This window comes from Wolffia australiana, chromosome 6, assembly GCF_029677425.1.
Source record: "Wolffia australiana isolate 7733 chromosome 6, ASM2967742v1".
Classification (NCBI taxonomy): domain Eukaryota; kingdom Viridiplantae; phylum Streptophyta; class Magnoliopsida; order Alismatales; family Araceae; genus Wolffia; species Wolffia australiana.
Window position 1 is genome coordinate 10,023,091 of NC_135840.1, and position 21,013 is coordinate 10,044,103.

General features: G+C 42.1%; 3 protein-coding genes across 5 annotated transcripts; 2 read left to right on the forward strand and 1 right to left on the reverse strand.

Annotated features, from left to right (window-relative positions):
• The first annotated feature begins 482 nt into the window (after nucleotides 1–482).
• On the forward strand, nucleotides 483–3,619 carry CBSX6 (Cystathionine beta-synthase (CBS) family protein). The gene is made up of 2 exons (XM_078577505.1): nucleotides 483–957; nucleotides 2,606–3,619. Exons 1-2 carry the CDS (start codon nucleotides 617–619, stop codon nucleotides 3,441–3,443), a joined length of 1,179 nt encoding a protein of 392 aa, XP_078433631.1. The 5' UTR covers nucleotides 483–616; the 3' UTR covers nucleotides 3,444–3,619.
• LOC144704918 (uncharacterized) lies at nucleotides 2,484–7,351 on the reverse strand. 2 transcript variants are annotated; one of them, XM_078577504.1, is made up of 15 exons: nucleotides 6,969–7,351; nucleotides 6,297–6,419; nucleotides 6,120–6,191; nucleotides 5,782–5,880; nucleotides 5,567–5,647; nucleotides 5,375–5,493; nucleotides 5,153–5,254; nucleotides 4,955–5,074; nucleotides 4,811–4,876; nucleotides 4,227–4,293; nucleotides 4,108–4,161; nucleotides 3,879–3,965; nucleotides 3,754–3,798; nucleotides 3,520–3,666; nucleotides 2,484–3,432 (listed from the first exon to the last, which is right to left on the reverse strand). In XM_078577504.1, exons 1-14 carry the CDS (start codon nucleotides 7,197–7,199, stop codon nucleotides 3,568–3,570), a joined length of 1,365 nt encoding a protein of 454 aa, XP_078433630.1. In that variant the 5' UTR covers nucleotides 7,200–7,351; the 3' UTR covers nucleotides 2,484–3,432; nucleotides 3,520–3,567. The 2 variants fall into 2 exon arrangements, with proteins under 2 accessions (XP_078433630.1, XP_078433628.1); XM_078577502.1 differs by having other exon boundaries at nucleotides 5,567–5,650.
• A 7,147-nt stretch (nucleotides 7,352–14,498) lies between these two features.
• On the forward strand, nucleotides 14,499–20,631 carry LOC144704358 (uncharacterized). 2 transcript variants are annotated; one of them, XM_078576768.1, is made up of 7 exons: nucleotides 14,499–14,773; nucleotides 15,155–15,244; nucleotides 15,311–15,450; nucleotides 15,809–15,881; nucleotides 19,078–19,199; nucleotides 19,309–19,536; nucleotides 20,451–20,631. In XM_078576768.1, the coding sequence occupies exons 2-6, from the start codon at nucleotides 15,163–15,165 to the stop codon at nucleotides 19,528–19,530; spliced, it is 639 nt and encodes a 212-aa protein (XP_078432894.1). In that variant the 5' UTR covers nucleotides 14,499–14,773; nucleotides 15,155–15,162; the 3' UTR covers nucleotides 19,531–19,536; nucleotides 20,451–20,631. The 2 variants fall into 2 exon arrangements, with proteins under 2 accessions (XP_078432894.1, XP_078432893.1); XM_078576767.1 differs by having other exon boundaries at nucleotides 14,499–14,748.
• The last annotated feature ends 382 nt before the right edge of the window (nucleotides 20,632–21,013 follow it).

The following is a 21,013-nucleotide window of genomic DNA, read 5'->3' on the forward strand; positions in this document are numbered from 1 at the left end:
GATAGATAGAGAGAGAGAGAGAGATAAGAGTAAGATGAGCGACGGGGGAGAGAGCGATAGATAAATAGAGAGACAGAGAGAGATAAGAGTGAGATGAGCAACGCGGGAGAGAGAGAGAGAGAGAGAGGAGAAGATCAGAGAAGAGAGATGAGCAACGAGAGCAACGAAAGAGACATAAGAAACGAGAGAGATGGGAGACTTGAAAAACGAGAGCGCGAGAGCGACAAAGAAACGAAAACAAACGCCCCGGAATCGCACAACCGTTCTGCTCGAGACCGCGCGAAAAAAAAAATCGACTATTCGAACCGCATCGCGCAACCGCACAACCGCGCACCGCACGTTATCCCCGTAGGATGAGGATAAAATACAGGTCCCACCAAGCCACGTGGAAACATCTAAACCCCTCGAACGAGGCAGAGCCCATCTATCCGACGGTCAGAATCTCACTCCTTCCCTTTCTCTCTTATTTCTACTCTTCCCCAACGATCGACGGCCATCGCTGCAGTCTCTCCGAACTCGAATCTTGCTCCGATCGATGCCGATCAACGCGCGAATCGATCGCGATTCTGCCGGATTCTGATTCAGATTCCTGTTCATCTTGTTCTAGTTCGAATCCATGACTTCGCCGGTGTTCTTGAACTACGTGGTGGGCGATTTGACGTTGGGGAAGCCCGATCTAGTCGAGTTTCTTGAAACGGAGACCGTCGAGGCGGCGATCAGGGCCGTCGGCGAGCAGAGCGAGGGCGCCATCGCGGTGTGGAGGAAGAAGGAATCGAATCTGCCCAAGATTCCAGAGAAGGGGCCCGGGATGGGGAGATTTGTGGGGATGGTGAATTCGCTTGATCTGGTGGCGTTCATGGCGCGCGTCGGGGACGCGGAGGTCGCGCTACGGGCGCCCGTCTCGGAGGTGGTCACCCCCAACGATTCACTTCTTAGCGAGGTGGATCCCGGGACCAGGTCGGATTCCCTGATTCTGATTGATTTCGGGTTTTTTAATCCCCTTTGATCGTCGCAGTCATTGATTGATCTTCTTTCGGTACATCGTTATTGGAATTTAATTGGGTTTATTCGTTTTGGATTTTTTTATCCCCTTTGATCGTCGCAGACATTGATTGATCTTCTTTTGGTCCATCGCTATTGGAATTTAATTGGGTTTCTTTGAATCCGGTGTTTTAATTCGATTTTGTAATCCTCCTTATTATAATGACTTGATTCCCTCATTCTGATTGATTTTGGATTTTTTTATCCCCCTTGATCGTCGCAGACATTGATTGATCTTCTTTCGGTCCATCGCTATGGGAATTTAATTGGGTTTCTTTGTATCCGGCGTTTTAATTCGATTTTGTAATCCTCCTAAATCATCATGACTGGATTCCCTCATTCTGATTGATTTTGAATTTTTTTATCCCCCTCGATCGTCGCGGACATTGACTCATCTTCATTTAGTTTATATCGATGGGAATTTATTTGGTTTTCTTCGTATCCACCGTTTTCTTTCGATTTTGTGATCCTCACCGATCATCATGATTGAATTCCATGGTTCTGATAGATTTCGGCTTCTCTTAGCCTCCTTGATCGTCGCAAATATTGATTCATGTTCGTTCGGTCCATTGTGATGGGAATTTAGTTGGGTTTCTTCGTATCCGGTGTTTGGATTCGATTTTGTTATCATCCTTGATCACCATGATCGGATTCCCTGATCTGAATGATTTCGGCTTTTTTATCCTCCGTGATTATCGCGGACATTGATTCTTCGTATCCAGCGTTTTCATTCGATTTTGTAATCCTCACCGATCATCATGATCGAATTCCTTGATTCTGATCGATTTCGGTTTTTTTAATCCTCCTAGATCGTCGCGGACATTGATTCATCGTCATTCAGTCCATTGCGATGGGAATTTATTTGGGTTTATTTGTATTCGGTGTTTTAATTCGATTTTGTAATCCTCCTTTATCATCATTACTGGATTCCCTCATTCTGATTAATTTTGAATTTTTTTACCCCCCTTGATCGTCACGGACATTGATTCATCTTCATTCAGTCCATCATGATGGGAATTTATTTGGGTTTCTTCGTATCCGATGTGTGTTCATCATCCTCGATCATCATTATTGTCGTCGAGGTCTGTTTCTTCTGCATTGGATTCTTTGAATCGAGTTAATTTTTGTTTGTTTGGTCTATATCGGTTAGGATGTGGATGTCGATCAGCTCGTTTCAATCAGTTTCGAGATCTTGTTAGAATCTAGAGAAAATCAAATTCCACAATCCAGCAAATCGTTTCCAATACTTGCGAACAACAAATTCGGTTTCAGATAATTCCATTTCATTTCAATCCGCAAAAACAAACTCAGACGGAATTATTTTCAAGATTTCTACTTGAATCACCCTTCCAATTCTTCCTCGATTCTCGATCAAAATCTTTTACAATAAAAGGGGACGCAAGTTTTGGAAATAATCTGGAAAAGATGAACAAAACAGGGTATTCATGAATCATGAAAATAATTGAATTTTTATAATAAAAAAATGTATACAACTGAATTTGATTCTCCTTTCTAATACCTTTTTCCATCGATACTGAAACTTTTTTTTTGGGTGATGATCAAGGCTGATCGATGCGCTGGAGATGATGAAACAGGGCGTGAGGCGGCTCCTGGTCCGAAAGACGGTGCCATGGCGAGGCATGAGCAAGCGCTTTTCAGTCATCTTTAACGGCCGGTGGATGAAGAACTGCGAGTCAACGGCCGGCACCTGGTCAACGGCCATGTCGTCCTTCTGCTGTCTTACCAGAGAAGATGTGGTCCGCTTCCTCCTCAGCTGCCTCGGCGCCCTCGCTCCCCTCCCGTTGACTTCCATCGCAGAAGTCAACGCCATCTCCGTTGACTACGCCCACGTGGACCCCGCCACTCCCGCCATCCATGTAGCCCAGAACATCCCCCCTGACCCATGCGCGGTCGCTGTGGTGGAGACGGCATCCGACGGCACGCGCAAGATCATCGGCGAGATCTCCGCCTACAAGCTCTGGAGATCAGACCACGTTGCAGCGTCCTGGGCCATGGCGGGGCTCTCCGCCGCCCAATTCGTCACCGGCTTCGAGGATACGGCCACGGTGCCCGCACCCGTGCCTCCTCCGCTGCCTTTGTTTGGCGGCACTGCGAGGCATAGAAAGTTCAGCAGCCGGCGCGTGGCAGGGTGGAGCTTTGGGGCGGCGGCGGTGACGGCGGCGGCAGGGATGTACCGGGGACGGAGCCGCCCATTGACTTGTCGTCAAAGCAGCTCGTTGGCGGCGGTCATGGCGCAGATGCTGTCCCATAGGGCCACGCACGTGTGGGTCACCGAGCCCGCCGCCGATGCCGCCGACGCCGAGGATGATGACGTCCTCGTCGGCGTGGTCAGCTACGTCGACATTCTCCGTGCCGTCACCCGGGGCTATGCTGATGAATAAAATTGGCTTGTGAGAGAAGAGATAGAGAGAGAAAGAGAAATAGATAGAGAGAGCGAGAGAGGAGCTAGTGATTTACAGGGATCTTTGACCAGGTTCGCCGGTCGTTGACCAATTGGTGTTTTGACTATGTGGAGTAAGGATCAGACCAACAGGTGTCCTCCTTGGCTGCTTTTTCCCATCTCCTCTTGAAGATTTCCATCTCTGCATGAGACTGCCTTCGGACCTGTGAGACAACCCAACATGTCACTCTCTCTCTTCCCATTACTTTCTCTCTCTAGGAGTCTCTCTGAAGGTAGAAGAGTCAACTCACGTTTGATCTCGAGGGTGATGACGATGGGGATGGGCTCGGAGCGCCCTAGAGAAGATAGAGAGAGAAAGTTTGAGCTTGTGGAGATGAGGGAGAAAGAATGTGCAGAATGACGAAAATGCCCTTACCATGTCATCAGATCCACCCAGGGTGGGAATGTCCTTATGTACCACATACTCGGCATCCACAACCCCAATCTTTAGGCTTCTCTCTCCCTGCCACGTGGCAAAATGGGAATTTTCTTATATTCTAGATTTTTCCTTATATTCTGGATTTTTTAAAATGATAATCTGATGATAATGCGTATTTTTTTAGATCTTCTGATTTTTTGGATTTTTAATGAAGAAATTGGAGTACCTGAGCACAGTAGCCGAGTCTGTAGTCTAGTCCCCAGGCGTAGATCAGATCGTTCTTAATGAAAGAGAGAAAATATTAAGATTTTAAGAATATTAGTTTAATGATGTGGAAATGCCTACCTGGATCATATGCCATGTGCAGCGCCATGCGGCCCTCGAAAAGACCGGTGCCATCATTTCCACCCACCTAAAAAAAATAAAATTTAGATATATTAAAAAATGATATCCCAGTTATGTGATAAGATTTCTGAGTAGATAATATTTCTCTTTGTCCACGGGGGAAACAGTTATCATATTTTTGTGAAATATTTGTTTAAAAATTCAAGAATTAATTTTCAGGTATAATAGAAAAAATATTCCCATTCATGTGAATATTTGAAATATGGCACAAAAAACTCTTGATCATGTTGACATATTTGGACTCAATAAGCATATATTCTGTGGAATATATTAAAAAAACTCAAGAAATAATGTTCAGGCATGTTGGATAAAAAATATACTTCCATTCATGGTAGAAAAAAAGTGTATAATGGCACTAAAAGTCGAAACCATGTTGGTCAATCGGGAGTCAATAATCATATATTTTGTGATTTTTTTCAAACTCAACATCTAATTTTCAGGTATATTGGAAAAACTTATACTCCCATTTATGTGGTAAGATATTTATGTCCATTTATAAGTTTATCTAAAAAAACTACTCATACCCTGTGCAGGGGGGACCTGTTGAGTTTTCGTAACACCTAAAACCACCTGCGTGTTTATAGATTCTCCTGGAAAGAAATTAGTAATCAAATATTAAAATTCAAGTTTTTTTCCCTGTGGTGAATAATATATAAATAAGTTTAAACCTGTGGAGTTTTTGTTTTGGATCACGGGCGGTGATGCGATGATGAACCTTAGATCCATGTCTGGCATCCAAAGCTGGTTGAGATATCTCCAGTCCTTCCTCCTTGATTATCTTTAAATATCTGAGAGTATTTATAATTTAAAAACATGAATCAATATTTTCATTTATGATAACGTAAATTTTGTATAATTATTACTACCTTTCTGGGTGGAAATTTTCCACGTCGAGATCTTCATCCCACAAAAATACATAATTGTACTCAGAAATTATGTCTGGATGTAAGAAACGTTTGGCAAACCACCTGCCAAAAACAACAAAAATAATCAATTGTGGAGTGAATAAAATAGAATAGGACAATTTGAAAATTTGAATGAATTAAGTAAATGAAGTAAAATTAAATAATTCGATTTCTTATGGTTACCATTTTGCCTGGTTGATTGCAGAGACATGAATTGATTGGTCATACCAAGGAAATACTCGCCATTCATCCACAAAACCATCATAATGGAACATCATCACTTGGAATCCACAGGAAATGAACTGTCCAAGATATTGTAATAAAATAAGAGATATAATTCCGTCAAACAATAAGTTTTTTATATTTAATTGTTACCTTTGAAACTATCTGATTCACGATTTCCTTTTGTTTGATCCCCACAGGAATGGCTAGCAAGTTCTTCAAACTGCTTGAACTCTTCTGGAATAATTAAACCGCGATTTATAAATTTTAATATCTTTCTCGATCATATACATATTAAAATTCAGGGAAAACCATATACATGACAAAGTTAATGATTTTTTCAAAAAGTGGATAAAAATTGCACGAACCTCGGATGTTCGAGGCCCAAATAAAGGTTTCAATTCAAGATCAGAAGTAGATGTGATTATGCCCCTTGGCAAGGAATCAATCACTGGCGGCTTATCCCACTGTAAGAACAAAAAAATCATTAATCTGTATTGCATAAATTAATAGATTAGATAAATAATTCTGTATAGAAATTTGGAAATCACTGAAAGTATTTTTTGAGCTCGATGGAAAAGCATTTTAATTTCTAACTAAAGTAGTTCTAAACCAGTTTTCAGCGTACAAAAATTAATTTTCTGTTTTGATCAATTAAATACATTGTAAAACCTTGTAATCTAAAACATAAAAATCTCATAAAAACCTTGCATTTGCCGGATTCTGTTCTCCGTTGGGAAACGATCGTTGAACTTACTTGAGATTCCTCAAGAACGGCCTAAAATAAATCCAAAAAAAAGAAGCAATACGCAAGTAAATAAAAGCTTTAACTAATAATACTACTACAAATAAAAAAATATTGATCATTAGGAGGGGGGATCACCGTGGTGGGAGCGAGAGAGTAGAAACTATTCCATAAGATGATGAACAGGATGAGCAGCGCAACGAAGCAAGCAGGGGAGGACCGAAGCCACCGGTTTATGGTGATCATTATGGGATTAAATGGCTGGCAAAGACAAGTATTTTATCAGAAAATCTCAACGCGATAAAATCTCATTTAATCTCAACGCAATAAAAGCAAGCAAGTATTTTTTAGCCCCGGGGAGAAAAAATAATTTCAACGGGGTTTTTTGACATTAAATGAGTTTATTGCGTGATATCACATAAAACAAGCTTAATGATCAGTAGAGACGATAATTTTTCTAGCTCCAGAGTCCAGCGGAAAATTTCAAAATTGTAGAGCAGAAAAAATAACGAGCTCGAAGTTCTCTGAAAGTTTCGGTCGAGAAAATGAAAAAAGAGAGAAACTTCCGAAGTTACCCATAACCAGGGAAAGCTTTGACGGGTTCTTTTCACAGTAAATGACAGACCAAAATTCACTTAAAACAATGCAAATAAACCGAGAAACGATGAATTTTCAAGCTAAACAGTCCGGCGGAAAATATCACAATTATCGAGCCAATTATACAAAACCAGGAAAAGAGAGATAATTCGAGAGATTTCTCTATGAAGAACGCAATTCTCGAAAGTACCCATGACTGAAAATCAAGCTTACCGATCGTGGAAAAAGCTTTGGGCGATAACTTTTCCAGATCCGAGAGCATGCATGTACAAACTGGAAGAAGCAGCGGGAAAGAAGATAAAGGGAAGAAGATGGACGAAATGGAACGGCGTGGACAAGAAGCATTCGCGCGTAGTGTCGACGCTCATCTTCACGATATTTGGAGAAAAAAGCTGACGTCCGCGTTGATCTATCGCTCTTCCTTGTTTCTGACCTGGTCTTCATTTCTCTTTCCTCTTCTCCACTTCGACAACGACGAGCAAAGACTATACCAGTGGGTAGATTGCCAGCTAGACAGATCGGTAACTTGAGAGAAAGAGAGAGATGATTAAAGAGAGAGATGTAGATAGACGAGAGAGAAAGCGGGAGATGGATAGAAAGAGAGATGTAGATAGACGAGAGAGAAAGCGGCAGATGGATAGAAAGAGAGATGTAGATAGACGAGAGAGAAAGCGGCAGATGGATAGCGAGAGAGAGAGATGTAGATAGACGAGAGAGAAAGCTGCAGATGGATAGAGAGAGAGAGATGTAGATAGACGAGAGAGAAAGCGGCAGATGGATAGAGAGAGAGATGTAAAAAGAGGCAGATAGATGGAGAGAGAGGGGGGCCAGATAGATCGACAGATTAAATAGATCTACAGTTAGAGAGAGTAAAAGAGAGATAGAAAACTGGAGGGAGAGATAGAGAGATTTAGATAGATATACAGCTGAGAGAGAGTAAAAGAGAAATAGAGAACTGGAGAAAGAGCTAGAGACATTTAGAGGGATAGCTTGAGAGAGAGATTAGATAGATAAAGAGATAAAGAGAGATATTGAGGTCGACAAATCGATGGATAAATAAAGAGAGAGATTGAGAGATGTATAGAGAAAGAAAGAGAAATGAAGAGAGAGGTAGATAGGATTGAGAAACAAAGAGATGAGAAGAAAGAAAGAGAGATGAAGAGAGAGGTAGATAGGTAGATGGATAGAGAAACAAAGAGACGAGAAGAAAGAGAGATGATGAGAGAGACATAGGTAAATGGGTAGAGAAAGAAAGAGAGATATTGATAGGAAGATGGGTCGTGATAGAAAGAGAGAAAAGAAGAGAGAGAGAGAGATAAGGAGAGATATTGATAGGAAGATGTGTAGAGAAAGAAAGAGAGATAAGAAGAGAGAGATGAAGAAAGAGAGAGAGAGATATGTAGATGGTAGAGAAAGAAAGAGAGAAGAGAAGAGAGAGATGAAGAAAGAGAGAGAGATATGCAGATGGGTAGAGAAAGAAAGAGAGATAATAAGAGAGAGATATAAGAAAAGAGAGATTGCTTGGTAGATGGGTGGAGAAAGAAAGAGAGATAAGAAGAGAGATATAAGAAAAGAGAGAGAGATTGGTAGATGGGTAGAGAACGAAAGGTATATGAGAAGAGAGAGAGAGAGAGAGAGAGAGAGAGAGAGAGAGAGAGAGAGAGAGAGAGAGAGAGAGAGAGAGAGAGAGAGAGAGAGAGAGAGAGAGAGAGAGAGAGAGAGAGAGAGAGAGAGAGAGAGAGAGAGAGAGAGAGAGAGAGAGAGAGAGAGAGAGAGAGAGAGAGAGAGAGAGAGAGAGAGAGAGAGAGAGAGAGAGAGAGAGATGATTTTCAATTTTAAATGCATTGGCGATACGTGTAGAATAGAAGTGGCTTTGCCGGTTGTTGACCGGCGGACAGTCCGTGAGTTGTCTTCTTCTTCACGCGGCGGGGAACCCACGCCGTTGCTTGCTAGCATCGCCCATCCCCTGTTTCCCTTGTCCGTTAAATTTCTCTTTCCTTCCGATTCTACCCTTTCATAGTTAAACTACATAAAAGATACATCATAAACTTTATTTTTTCAATGAAGATGCAGAAAATCGGGGCTGTGTGTGGTCAGATCTGTCGGCAGGGCTGGTATGTGTTTCAAATGTTTCACATGATGAAGCTCTGCTCCAGAACGAGTTGAAGAGACATTAATAAGATTAAAGAAGAGAGAGAATTCTTTCAAGCTGTCTCTCTCTCTATCTATCTTTCTCTCCAAATATCGCGGGAACTCTGCACTTTAGATTTGCAAATAGGGAAAGTAGGTGGGTGGGGTGAAAATTTGCTTGTGCGTTGGAATATATCAATGAGAAGATGAAAATATAGGTAAATAAAATGCATGTAGTGATAGGTCAAGAAACACATTGAACTGTATGGATGGACATGCATTCACATGGGATAATATGTCTGAGATAAGATGTAAAGATAGGTAAATAAAATGCATGAAGAGATAGGTCAAGTAACACATAAAACTATATAGGTGGACAGGCATTCACATGGGAGAATATGTCTGAGAGAAGATGTAAAGATAGGTGAATAAAGTGCATTAAGTGATAGATCAAGAAACACGAAAAACTATACGGATGGACAGGCATTCACATGAAATAATATGTCATGAGAAGACGTAAAAATAGGTAAATAAAATGCCTGAAGTTATAGGTGCAAGAAATAAATAAAAATATAGAGCTGGGCAGGCATTCAATTGAAAGAATTTGTCTATGAGAAGAAGTAGCGATAGGTAAATAAAATGCATGCAGTGAAAGTTCAAGAAACAAAAATATATATACCGATGGACAGGTATTCACATGGAATAATACGTCTATGAGAAGAAGTAAAGATAGGTAAATAAAATGCATGCAGTGAAAGTTCAAGAAACAAAAATATATATACCGATGGACAGGTATTCACATGGAATAATACGTCTATGAGAAGAAGTAAAGATAGGTAAATAAAATGCATGCAGTGAAAGTTCAAGAAACAAAAATATATATACCGATGGACAGGTATTCACATGGAATAATACGTCTATGAGAAGAAGTAAAGATAGGTAAATAAAATGCATGCAGTGAAAGTTCAAGAAACAAAAATATATATACTGATGGACAGATATTCACATGGATATCGATTTATTGCTGCGACAGATAGAGGGGTAGGTACATATAGAGAGAGAGAGAGAGAGAGAGAGAGAGAGAGAGAGAGAGAGAGAGAGAGAGAGAGAGAGAGAGAGAGAGAGAGGGAGAGAGAGAGAGAGAGAGAGAGAGAGAGAGAGAGAGAGAGAGAGAGAGAGAGAGAGAGAGAGAGAGAGAGAGAGAGAGAGAGAGAGAGAGAGAGAGAGAGAGAGAGAGAGAGAGAGAGAGAGAGAGAGGGAGAGAGAGAGAGAGAGAGAGAGAGAGAGAGAGAGAGAGAGAGAGAGAGAGAGAGAGAGAGAGAGAGAGAGAGAGAGAGAGAGAGAGAGAGAGAGAGAGGGAGAGAGAGAGGGAGAGAGAGAGAGAGAGAGAGAGAGAGAGAGAGAGAGAGAGAGAGAGAGAGGGAGAGAGTGAAAGAGAGAGAGAGGGACAAAGTGAAAGAGAGAGAGAGGGATAAAGTCAAAGAGAGAGGGAGCGAGAGAGGGAGCGAGTGAAAGAGAGAGAGAGGGAGAGAGGGTGAAAGTGAAAGAGAGAGAGATAGGGAGAGAGGGAGAAAATGAAAGAGAGAGAGAGAGGGAGAGAGAGAGAGGAGGGAGGGAGAAAAGAGAGAAAGAGAAGAGAGAGAGAGAAAGGAGAGAAATGAGAGAGAGAGAGAGAGAGAGAAAATAGAGTGAGAAAGCGAGAGAAGAGAAAGAAAAATGAGAAAGCTAGGGAAGAAAGAAAGAATGATGATGAGGAAGAGAGAGAAAGAAAGGAGTGAGAAAGAGAGGGAGAGTGAGAGAATAAAAAGAATGAGATATGCTGAGAGAGAGAAAGAATGAGAGATAAAGGAAAAGAAGGAGAGAGATAGAAGACATAAAGAATGAGATACACTGAGACAGAGTATAGAATAAAATGAGAAAAAGGGAGAAGATAGAAAGAATGAGATATAGTGAGAGAGAGAGAGTATGGAAAGAACAAGGGAGAGGGAGAGAAAATAGAAAGAATGAGATAGAGGGAGAAAGAGATCGGAAGAATGAGACAGACGGAGAGAAAGAGAGAATAGAAAGAATGAGAAAGAGGGAGAGAAAGACAGAGTAGACAGAATTAGAAAGAGGGAGAAAGAGGGGGGGAAAAAAGAGAGAATATGGAAATAATGAGAATGAGGGAGAGAAAATAGGGAGAATGAGATAGAGTGAGAGAGAGATAGGAAGAATGAGAAAGAGGGAGAGAGCGAGTATAGAAGCATGATATAGAGGGCGAGAGAGCAAGCATAGAAAGAATGAGAAAAAAGGAGAGAGAGAAGATAGAAAGAGAGAGAGAGACAGAGAGAAGATAGACAAGAAGAGAGACATAGAGAGATGATAGAAAGAAAGAGAACGAGAGAAAAGATGGAAAAAAAGAAAGAGAGACTTTGGAGAGAGAGAGAGAGAAGAAAGAAAGAGAGAGAGACAAGATAGAAAGAAAGAGAGATATATAGAAAATATAGAAAGAATGAGTTATAACGAGAGAGAGAGACGATAGAAAGAATGAGATACAAAGAGAGAGAAGATATAGAAAGAGAGAGAGAGAACGAGAGAGAGAGAGAGACAGAGAGAAGATAGAAAGAAAGAGATACAGAGAGAGAGAGAAGAGAGAAAGAATGAGCGGGAGAGAAAGTATGAGGAATGAGAGAGAGAGAAGAGAGAAAGAATGAGAAAGAGAGAGAGATGTAGAAAGAAAGAGAGACAGAAGAAACGAAGAATGAGAAAGAGAGAGAGAGAAAAAAGAAAGAATGAGAAAGAGAGAGAGTAGAAAGAAAGATAGAGAGAGAGAAGATAGGAAGAATGAGAAAGAGAGAGAGAGAGAAGAGAGAAAGATGAGAAAGAGAGAGAGGTAGAAAGAAAGTTACAGAGAGAGAGAATGAAGAGAAGAGAGAAGATATGAAGAATGAGAAAGAGAGAGAGAGAAGAGAGAAAGCACGAGTAAGAGAGAGAGAGAATGAAGAGAAGAGAGAAGAGAGAAAGAATGAGACAGAGAGAGAGAAGGAAGAGAGAAAGAATGAGAAGGAGAGAGAAGGAATGAGAAGGAGAGAGTAGCGATCGGGGATTCGGACAGATTGTTCGAATGTTCAATCGGATTGGGCATTCGAACCAACGAATCCGAACACCGATCTGTCCAGTTCAGATCCGATCCAAACACGATCTGCGTGTTTGTTCAGATCAGATTGTTCGAACAAGATGGCTGTTCGGATCGAATGTTCGAATACGATCCAATTTGAACACGTTGTTTGAATCGGATTGAATCGAATGTTCGAACCAGCGGCGCCAGCGGCATCCAGCAGCGGCCAGCGCCGCACAGCAGCCGCCAGCTCCGGCCAGAAGCCGCCAGCACCGCCCAGAGGCCCTCAGCCCCGGCCAGCGGCCGCCAGCGACCGGCAGCGTCGGCCGGCGACCGCCAGAGAGAAAGTCGCTAGTGGTCGCCCGCTGGCCATTTGTTCGAACAGTTAGAACAAATGGCTGACTAAACACGAACGAACCAATTTGTTCGTTCGAAACATTCGATCAAACACGAACAAAGGGTCTGTTCGATCTAAAGATTCGAAAAGATCAGTTCGAATAAGCAATTGTTCGTTTGAATCTTTCGAGCAAGATTCAAATGATCCAATCCGTTCCGATCCCCGATGCCTCGGAGAGAGAGATCGAGAGAAAGAATGAGAAGGAGAGAGAGAAGAAAAGAATGAGAAGGAGAGAGAGAGAGAGAGAAAGAATGAGAAGGAGAGAGAGAAGAAAAGAATGAGAAGGAGAGAGAGAGAATGATAGAGATAGAGAGAGGGAGAGAGAGAGTGAGAAATAAAGGGAGAGAGGGAAAGAATGAGAAAGAGTTAGAGAGAAAAATAATGAGAAAGAGATAGAGAGAGGGAGAAAGAATGAGAAAGAGAGAGAGGGAGAGAATGAGAAAGTGAGAGAGAGGGAGAAATATGTGAAAGAGAGAGAGAGGGGGAGAAAGAATGAGAAAGTGAGAGAGAGGCGGAGAAATTTGTGAAATAGAGAGAGAGAGGGAGAAAGAAGAGAGAATGAATGAGAAGGGGAGAGAGAGAAAGAATAAGAAGGGGAGAGAGAGAGAAAGAATGAGAAGAGAGAGAGAGACAGAAAGAGGTTGAAAGAACGAGAAAGTGAGAGAGAGACGGAGAAATATAAGAAAGAGAGGGAGAGAGAGAAATGAGAAAGCGATAGAGAGAGGGAGAAAGAAATATGTGAAAGAGAAAGAGAGAGAAAGAATGAGTTGGAGAGAGAGAAAGAAATATGTGAAAGAGAAAGAGAGAGAGAAAGAATGAGTAGGAGAGAGAGAGAGAAAGAAATATGTGAAAGAGAAAGAGAGAGAGAAAGAATGAGTAGGAGAGAGAGAGAAAGAAATATGTGAAAGAAAAAGAGAGAAAGAATGAGTAGGAGAGAGAGAGAAAGTAATATGTGAAAGAAAAAGAGAGAAAGAATGAGTAGGAGAGAGAGAGAAAGTAATATGTGAAAGAGAAAGAGAGAGAGAGAAAGAATGAGTAGGAGAGAGAGAGAAAGAAATATGTGAAAGAAAAAGAGAGAGAGAGAAAGAATGAGTAGGAGAGAGAGAAAGAAATATGTGAAAGAAAAAGAGAGAGAGAGAAAGAATGAGTTGGAGAGAGAGAGAGAGAAAGAAATATGTGAAAGAGAAAGAGAGAGAAAGAATAAGTAAGAGAGAGTGAGAAAGAAATATGTGAAAGAGAAAGAGAGAGAGAAAGAATAAGTAAGAGAGAGAGAGAGAAAGAAATATGTGAAAGAGAAAGAGAGAGAGAGAAAGAAATATGAGAGAGAGAGAAAGAAATATAAGAGAGAAGGAGAGAAAGAGAGAGAGAGATAGAGATAGAGAGAGAGAAGGAGAGAAGGAGAGAGAGATAGAGATAGAGAGAGATAGAGAGAGATAGAGAGATAGAGAGAGAGAGATAGAGATAGAGAGAGATAGAGAGAGATAGAGAGAGATATATATATATATATATATATATATATATATATATATAGAGAGAGAGAGAGAGAGAGAGAGAGAGAGAGAGAGAGAGAGAGAGAGAGAGAGAGAGGGGGGGAGAGAGAGAGGGGGGGAGAGAGAGAGGGGGAGAGGGGGAGAGAGAGAGAGAGAGAGAGAGAGAGAGAGAGAGAGAGAGAGAGAGAGAGAGAGAGAGAGAGAGAGAGAGAGAGAGAGAGAGAGAGAGAGAGAGAGAGAGAGAGAGAGAGAGAGAGAGAGAGAGAGAGAGAGAGAGAGAGAGAGAGAGAGAGAGAGAGAGAGAGAGAGAGAGAGAGAGAGAGAGAGAGAGAGAGAGAGGGGGGCCCACAACAACGGCCTAATGTTTAAATATCAAAAGCTTGATGGCTAAGCGCTTGTCCTTTTTCCTCTGAAACAAGGGCCCATGCATTTAATTGCTCTGAACAAAAACAGGCCCATTGAGATCCATCCGAGTGAGCCTATTAAGGCCCAAACCAACATGCCCAAGCCCAACCCAAAATCCCAACAATATTTTAATTAATATTTTTCTAGATTATAATTTTCTAGATTATAATTTTCAGTTATTTATCCATTATTCATAGTCCCACACACCAGCACTAGTTCTTTTATAAGGGAACGCGGCGGATGCGCTCTAAAGCGCTGGGGGGTGTCTCCGAGGAAGAAAGAGACATCCCGAGGAAGGGGAAAATTCGAAATTTCTTCCGTGATCATCAATTTGGCATATTTCGATCCGATCGAACGGTGGGCGGTGCTCATCTTTGCTGGAAAACCATCTGAAGATTAAAGAAGGGATCTTTGGGGGCTCGTTCTTGGGCTTTTGCTACGATTCCTCTTCGAATCCTCCCCGGACTTCCACGGGTGATCTTGCCTTCTTCTTTTTCGCGTACCCTTCTATTTTTATGGTTTACTTCTCTTTGGTTGTCCTTCCGCGGTTATCCTGTTGGATTTTGGGGGTTTTGTTGGATCTTTGATTGATTTAGGGCTCCGTTTTGTTGTTTCCATGCCAAAGGTTTGATTGTTTTAGATTCCTTCATCTTTTGAAAATTTTGAATTTTCTGGACTAGAATGAGTATCCCAGTGACATCGAAGCGGCCTTCAATGATATCTTTAATCTAAATAAAAGTACTTGATAAACTTCATTTTAAAATGATATCTTAGTTTATGGATGACTCATAAGCTTAGATTGCCGATTAAGATCTTCGATTCCGTGCTGTTTATCTCATCATGTTACTTAGTTAAATGAGCATCTTTTTTGAATTTTCAGGACTAAGAATGAGTATCCCAGTGGCATCAAGGCGGCCTTCTCGGCGGGCTGCATCGGAATCAAACAGCGTTAATGGAAAGATTATACAGAGTATGGATTCGAATTTAGAATCAGATGCATCCTTTGGGAGTGTTAATATGCGTGGTATTCAACCAGGAACGGATGCTATGCCCACTTCTCAGTCAAGTGTGATTCTGGGGCGACAGTCTACTTCTCTGCATCCAAATTCTCCTATCAATGTCGAGGAAATAGACGATGATGTCCAGCTTCTGTCTTCTTCAAGACACTTCCACCGGGTTTGTTAGCCAGTTCCTCTCTCTGTGTTGTCGCCTTTCCATCTTTGAAGAACTCTCTTAAAAGAAATTGCCTTTTTCTTCATAGAAAAAATTAAGTGACTGCGTTAGATACGTTATTCTTTCTCGTCATTTATAGTTCAAAAAAAAAAAAAATTCTTTCTCGTGATTTGTTTTATCCATTTCAATAGGATATATTGGATAGTGTATGAAAGGATGGATTTCCATGGTACCTGGATCTCTATTTAGATTTTTCAAGTTAATATCTCGATAGTTTTGTTTTAGTATTTACTTCAACAATAGGATCAACTTGTGCTGCTTTGCGCATGACGTCGCATCTTTTCTTGGTCTCCATTTACAGATAAGGCCGAGAAGGAACCGTCATATCACGGTAATCCTGGATGATGAGTTAGATTTGGAGGTGCCGCAGTCAGGTTGTTTATATTTTGTTTTTCCTTGTTAACGAATACGTAACTATTTTCATATCGTTATTGATTTTTCTCCCTCAGTGGCGACAGTTTGTTTGAATACGATAATACTATTGAGTGGTTTAATCATTACTTTAATCTAGCATTTTCCCTGAATAGTTAGAAGAATGGTGGGAGCCTTCAATTTAATCATTTGCCCTCTGGGAAGTGTAATAGTCGGAATCACTGAATATCTGATCATCGGCTAGCATATTGAATAACTGAATCCCTTCACTGTTTCATTTTCGTCTGGCTTATTGAATATCTGATCATTGGACCTTGTCTTTACTGTCATAGGAATCACTTCATCATTAGCACATTATGTTTAAACCAAATTGACAGATTTTTTATGTTATCAGATTTCGATGTAATGGTGGATATTAAGATAGTAGGAAGTTGATGGGATCTTTGCCTAATTTAATGACGGCAAAGGGGCCAATATTTATTTTACAACCATAATGTAATGTGTATTATAGTATATATTATAAGAAGAGGAGAATAGTTTTCTTTTGATTCTTGAATGAAATCTTGTGGTGGTAAGGGTTTATGAGAACGTCAGCTGGCATGTTGTCTTTGTTGAAAACTTGTTCTCAAATCTTGGACACCACCTGTTCATTACATACTTGGAAAAAGTGACATGACTAAATTGAGCTCTTCGAGGCATAAGCTTGGATTACAATGAATATCATGGAAGCTTCTTCTTTAGATCAAAGGGAATGATATTCAACATGAAGTGACAGATTGCCCTTAAACAATCCTCAAATTTTTATATGGGTGTTATCTTTCAAAAAAACTTTTTGGTGGGGTATTTCTGTTATTTTAGCCCACTAGGGCATTTTGATCTTTTAAGTACAAGTTTTCCTTTAAATAGGATAGCCAAGAAGTATGAGGTTGAAGTTTCTGTTCCCCTATCCATTTCCTCAGCCAATTTCTGTAGTCATCCAATGAATAGGTCGATGATAAGATCCTTGAGAGAATCCTAAACCTATCTAGGGGTAGTTTCGTCATGTTAGCCCATAGGGGCATTTCAGTCATTTGGGTATTATGTATTTCCTTTAAATAGGGATGCCCTCCCTTTAAGAGGGCAGCCAAGAAGAAGAAGTAGATTGAAGTAAGGTCTTCTTGTCTCCCCTCTCCTCATCTAGGTCTGGCCTTCCCCTCTCCCTCTACGATCCCCGTTCTCGAGATCGTCCCTTTAGGAGGGCAGCCAAGAAGAAGAAGTAGATTGAAGTAAGGTCTTCTTGTCTCCCCTCTCCTCGTCTAGGTCTGGCCTTCCCCTCTCCCTCTATGATCCCCGTTCTCGAGATTGTCTCTACTTCACTGCGTCTTCAGGTGGCTCGTCCTCGGCCGATCCCTACCCCTTCTGCTTGGCCTTATCCGATCCTTCCTGTTTCACCTCTCTACCCTGGGAATTTCTACCTTATCTCATCCTCTACCCTCCTTCCGATACAAGCCTAGATCCAGCTTCGTATCAGTCAAGTTGGGAAGGGCTCAAAATTTTCCAGTTGAAATCTTGAGACAACAGTTTGTTTCCTTTGCTGAACAAGAGTTGGATCGCAGCCGCCCATCCTTTTTGCTGCGGCACCGCAGCGCAGGCAGACACAGGGATTAGTTGGTTGAAATCACATGGGCTGTGGTCATAACAGCTTGACTGGTGGTTTAACACTGGTCTGGATTAGGTCATTGCGGCCTGGGTAACGTGGGGCTGGGCTATGATGGGCAGGATAGTGATACGATCCCTGCCATAGATATGTCTATTTCATTATTCCAGTCCAATGGGGGCATTTTAGTCATGTGGACATTATGTAATTTCTTTAAGTAGGATAGCCCTCCCTTTAGGAGACCAGCCAAGAAGTATCAATACATTGTGTTTGGCTCTGTGGCAATGCCCATCCCGCCGTTATCTTCCCTTTGGTGACATCCACCCCGTTGGACCTCCTCCTGGGCAACGCCCATTCCGCCTGCCTCTCATCTGGCCAAAGTCCACCCCGACCTTCCCTGTTACGACGCCAACAACCATTTTAATGTCTTCTCCCTCCCTTCCATCCTCTTCCCAATACAAATTTGGGAATCTCTGCCTGGACCTGCCTGGTGAACTGAGTGGGGTGGGGTCACCCCAGGGTTTCCCTGTGGGTCTGGTCTGCAGGGAAAAGCCCAACCCTAAACCCTAAACCCGAAACCCTAAACCCTAAACCCTAAGCCCTATGGTTTAACACAGGTGAAAGTCCTATGGTTCAACACAGGTGGTGCCCCAGCAGTCGTGACGGGTGCCATCAAGACAGCAGGTAAATATGATGATGGCTGGTGGAACGGCGACATTGTTTGCAGTGATGGTGGCCACTGCTTGTAGAGGATGGCAGACTCTCATACCACTGATAGGAATCTTGATTTAGGTTCCAATCAAGAAGGGGTAGAGGATTGATCTATTGGAGGCGATAGGGATGGACTGGGAACGAGCCGCCTGTAGATGTGGTGAAACGGAGACAATCTTGGGGACAGCATATTGTAGGGGGTTAAGAGGAGGAGCCAGAAAAGGAGGCAAGGGTGGTGATATGTTCTTTTCCAAGAACCAGAAGTTAGCCGGTCAACGGCCCGTTGACCTCACGACCTGACCAAGGGAGGGTCACGCCCTATAAATAAGAGGAGAAAGGAAGGAGGAACTATCGGGCTTTTCTTGAATCTCGAGGCTGACAGTTACGACCACCAGAAAGGGCTGGAGCAGGAGCAGGGAGGAGCCACCCGGCAAGCCACCCCCTCTATTTCTTCTCATCTCATCCTTTCTCTATTCAATTCGGAATGTAAATTGGTGAATTCTTGGGGATTTCTTGAGTTCCAAGTCGAGAAGTGTTCATCAATACCGCAAGTCGCATCAGGTGCCAATCCCATTGAGGGCTTCAAACTTCAATACTCTTAGTTTTCCTCCTAAAGGGAGAGCCACACTATTTAAAAGGAAGCACACACTTAGGAGAAATCACAAAAGTGTCACTAATTAGCGGAAATGTCTGGAATACCGCACACAAGGGCTGGGGTCGGTATCAAATTTATTGCTCGTTGTTGCAAAGTTGGGAATTAAAAACAGTTTCCTATTCGTTGTCTTGTTCTTCCTTTCTCCCTTGTTTATTCATTCTCAAGCTTAGACTCTTTTTCATTCTTTTTTGAGCAGGTACGTCCAATCGCGAATCGTTTGTAAGGCCTCCGAGTGGCGGTCACAACAGGCATAAGGTCCCTAGTACGCGAATCACTTTGATCAACTCTGAAACACCTGATAAACCAGGCGACACAAAGGTGAGAACAATCATTCCTTAGCAGCAGCAGCAGCAGCAGCAGCAGTAGTAGAGAGAGAGAGAAAGGGGGATATTTTTCAAATTATTAAATATTGAGGGTTGAATTGCAGAGGAGACGCATTTCTCCGAGCTCAGAGCCTCCAAAGGAGCCGTCATTCACGTGCAACATCTGCTGGGGTACGCTGTTGGAAGAGACATCTACCACGTGCGGGCACATCTTTTGCCTGGGCTGCATCAAAGCTGCCATCCAGGCACAAAAGAAATGCCCCACGTGCCGCCGGGCCCTCACCTTGAAGCACATTCATCGGATCTACCTTCCTGTGGCCAAGTGAGATTAGGTGAACCCCCATAATTCTCTCTCTTTCTCTCTCTTGATTTATTTTCCTGGACGCGTATCTCTCTGTTTCATTTGTAATTATGTATTCAAATGAGTTTGGTGATTCACATTCTCCTTGTCTTTATCTCTCTTTCTCTCTCTTGATTTCTCTATCTTTCTTTTCAGTCACACAAGTTTCTTCTGTAATGATGTATTTTATTGAGTTGGGTGATTTCCATTCTCTCTCTCTCTCTCTCTCTCTCTCTCTCTTTCTCTCTTTTGTTATCTCTATCTTTCTATCTCTACTTCTATTTCCTTTCCTCAGCACATTTCTCTCTGTTTCTTTGTAAATATGTATTCGGTTGAGTAAGGTGATTCTGATTCTTTCTCTTATCTTTCTATCTCTTCCTATATTCCTTTTTCTTCATACACGTCTTCTGTTTCTTCTGTTATTATGTGTTTGTTTGAGTAAGGTCATTCCCGTTCTCTCTCTTTATCTCTCTCTCTCTCTATCATTGTTCAAGAAAAAAGTTTCTCTCTCTCTCTTGATTTTTCTCTCTTTCTATCTCTCCATCTACTTTCTGTACCGTAACACTATTCTTTAACACATTTCTCTCTGTTTCTTCTTCTGTAGTTATATTTTCGATGGAGTGTCTTCCCATGCCTTCCATATATCTCTCTTTTATTCTCTTCTTATCCGAATATTGTTTTGTATAATCCTTTTATGTTATCATGTGAATCTTCCTCGCATAAACATCTATTCGTCTCAATCTGTTTCTACTTCAATATTTTTGTTTCATCTCTCTCCCCCTCCCTGTCTCTATTTATCTCTCTTCTATATCACTTATATTTACATATATTTCTTATTCATCTCTCTCTCTTCTACTTGTATATGTATCCCCTGTGTCCACGTCATTAATCGAGTTTTCCCCTCAGGCTTCCGCCTCGGGTGCCACGTAGGCTTCAACGACGGGCATCTCCGACACGTGGGATTCCAGCTCAGAATCGACTCGCTCTCTTTAGATTTGACTCTTACTGTCATGAACTCGAGTCCACGTCATCCCAGTGGGACCCACTCTTTCAGTCAATTCAGTCAAAAAGAAATCCGTTGACCAAATCTCTTCCGCGCCTAGAACTGGAGGACGGACGACATTTCGTCATCTGTCCGTTCATAAATCGTCATCTGTCATCGTCCGGAGCGACGGACGGATGACTGAACGAAAGTGACAGATGATGGATGAATTTTCCAATTTATATAATATATTAATGAAAAAACTCTAAAGTGACGAGAAGGTAAGTCGACGGCAAGAAGGTAACTCCCGGGCTAATTCTACGTCAGGGGATGGCAAGGATCAAGATCTCCCACGGCGAGCTAGTGATCTCCACCGATCAACGCCGAGGCGAGGGCGGCGCCGCAGGCGTGCCCAGACGACCGCCCCGGCGAAGGCGGCGAGGAAGAAGGTGTTGCCGGTGGCACTCTGGCAGAGCTCGTTTCGGGT

Bases quoted from the DNA above. Each gene is read 5' to 3' on its own strand.
- CBSX6 (XM_078577505.1), top strand. From the start codon at position 617: ATGACTTCGCCGGTGTTCTTGAACTACGTGGTGGGCGATTTGACGTTG. The intron at 958-2,605 runs GTCGGATTCCCT...GTGATGATCAAG, and splicing joins GAGGTGGATCCCGGGACCAG to GCTGATCGATGCGCTGGAGA.
- LOC144704918 (XM_078577502.1), bottom strand. From the start codon at position 7,199: ATGAAGACCAGGTCAGAAACAAGGAAGAGCGATAGATCAACGCGGACG. The intron at 4,162-4,226 runs GTAGGCATTTCC...TCTTTCATTAAG, and splicing joins GCACATGGCATATGATCCAG to AACGATCTGATCTACGCCTG. The intron at 3,667-3,753 runs GTGAGTTGACTC...GTTGTCTCACAG, and splicing joins CATCACCCTCGAGATCAAAC to GTCCGAAGGCAGTCTCATGC.
- LOC144704358 (XM_078576768.1), top strand. From the start codon at position 15,163: ATGAGTATCCCAGTGGCATCAAGGCGGCCTTCTCGGCGGGCTGCATCG. The intron at 15,245-15,310 runs GTATGGATTCGA...GTATTCAACCAG, and splicing joins TAATGGAAAGATTATACAGA to GAACGGATGCTATGCCCACT. The intron at 15,882-19,077 runs GTTGTTTATATT...TTTTTTGAGCAG, and splicing joins TTTGGAGGTGCCGCAGTCAG to GTACGTCCAATCGCGAATCG.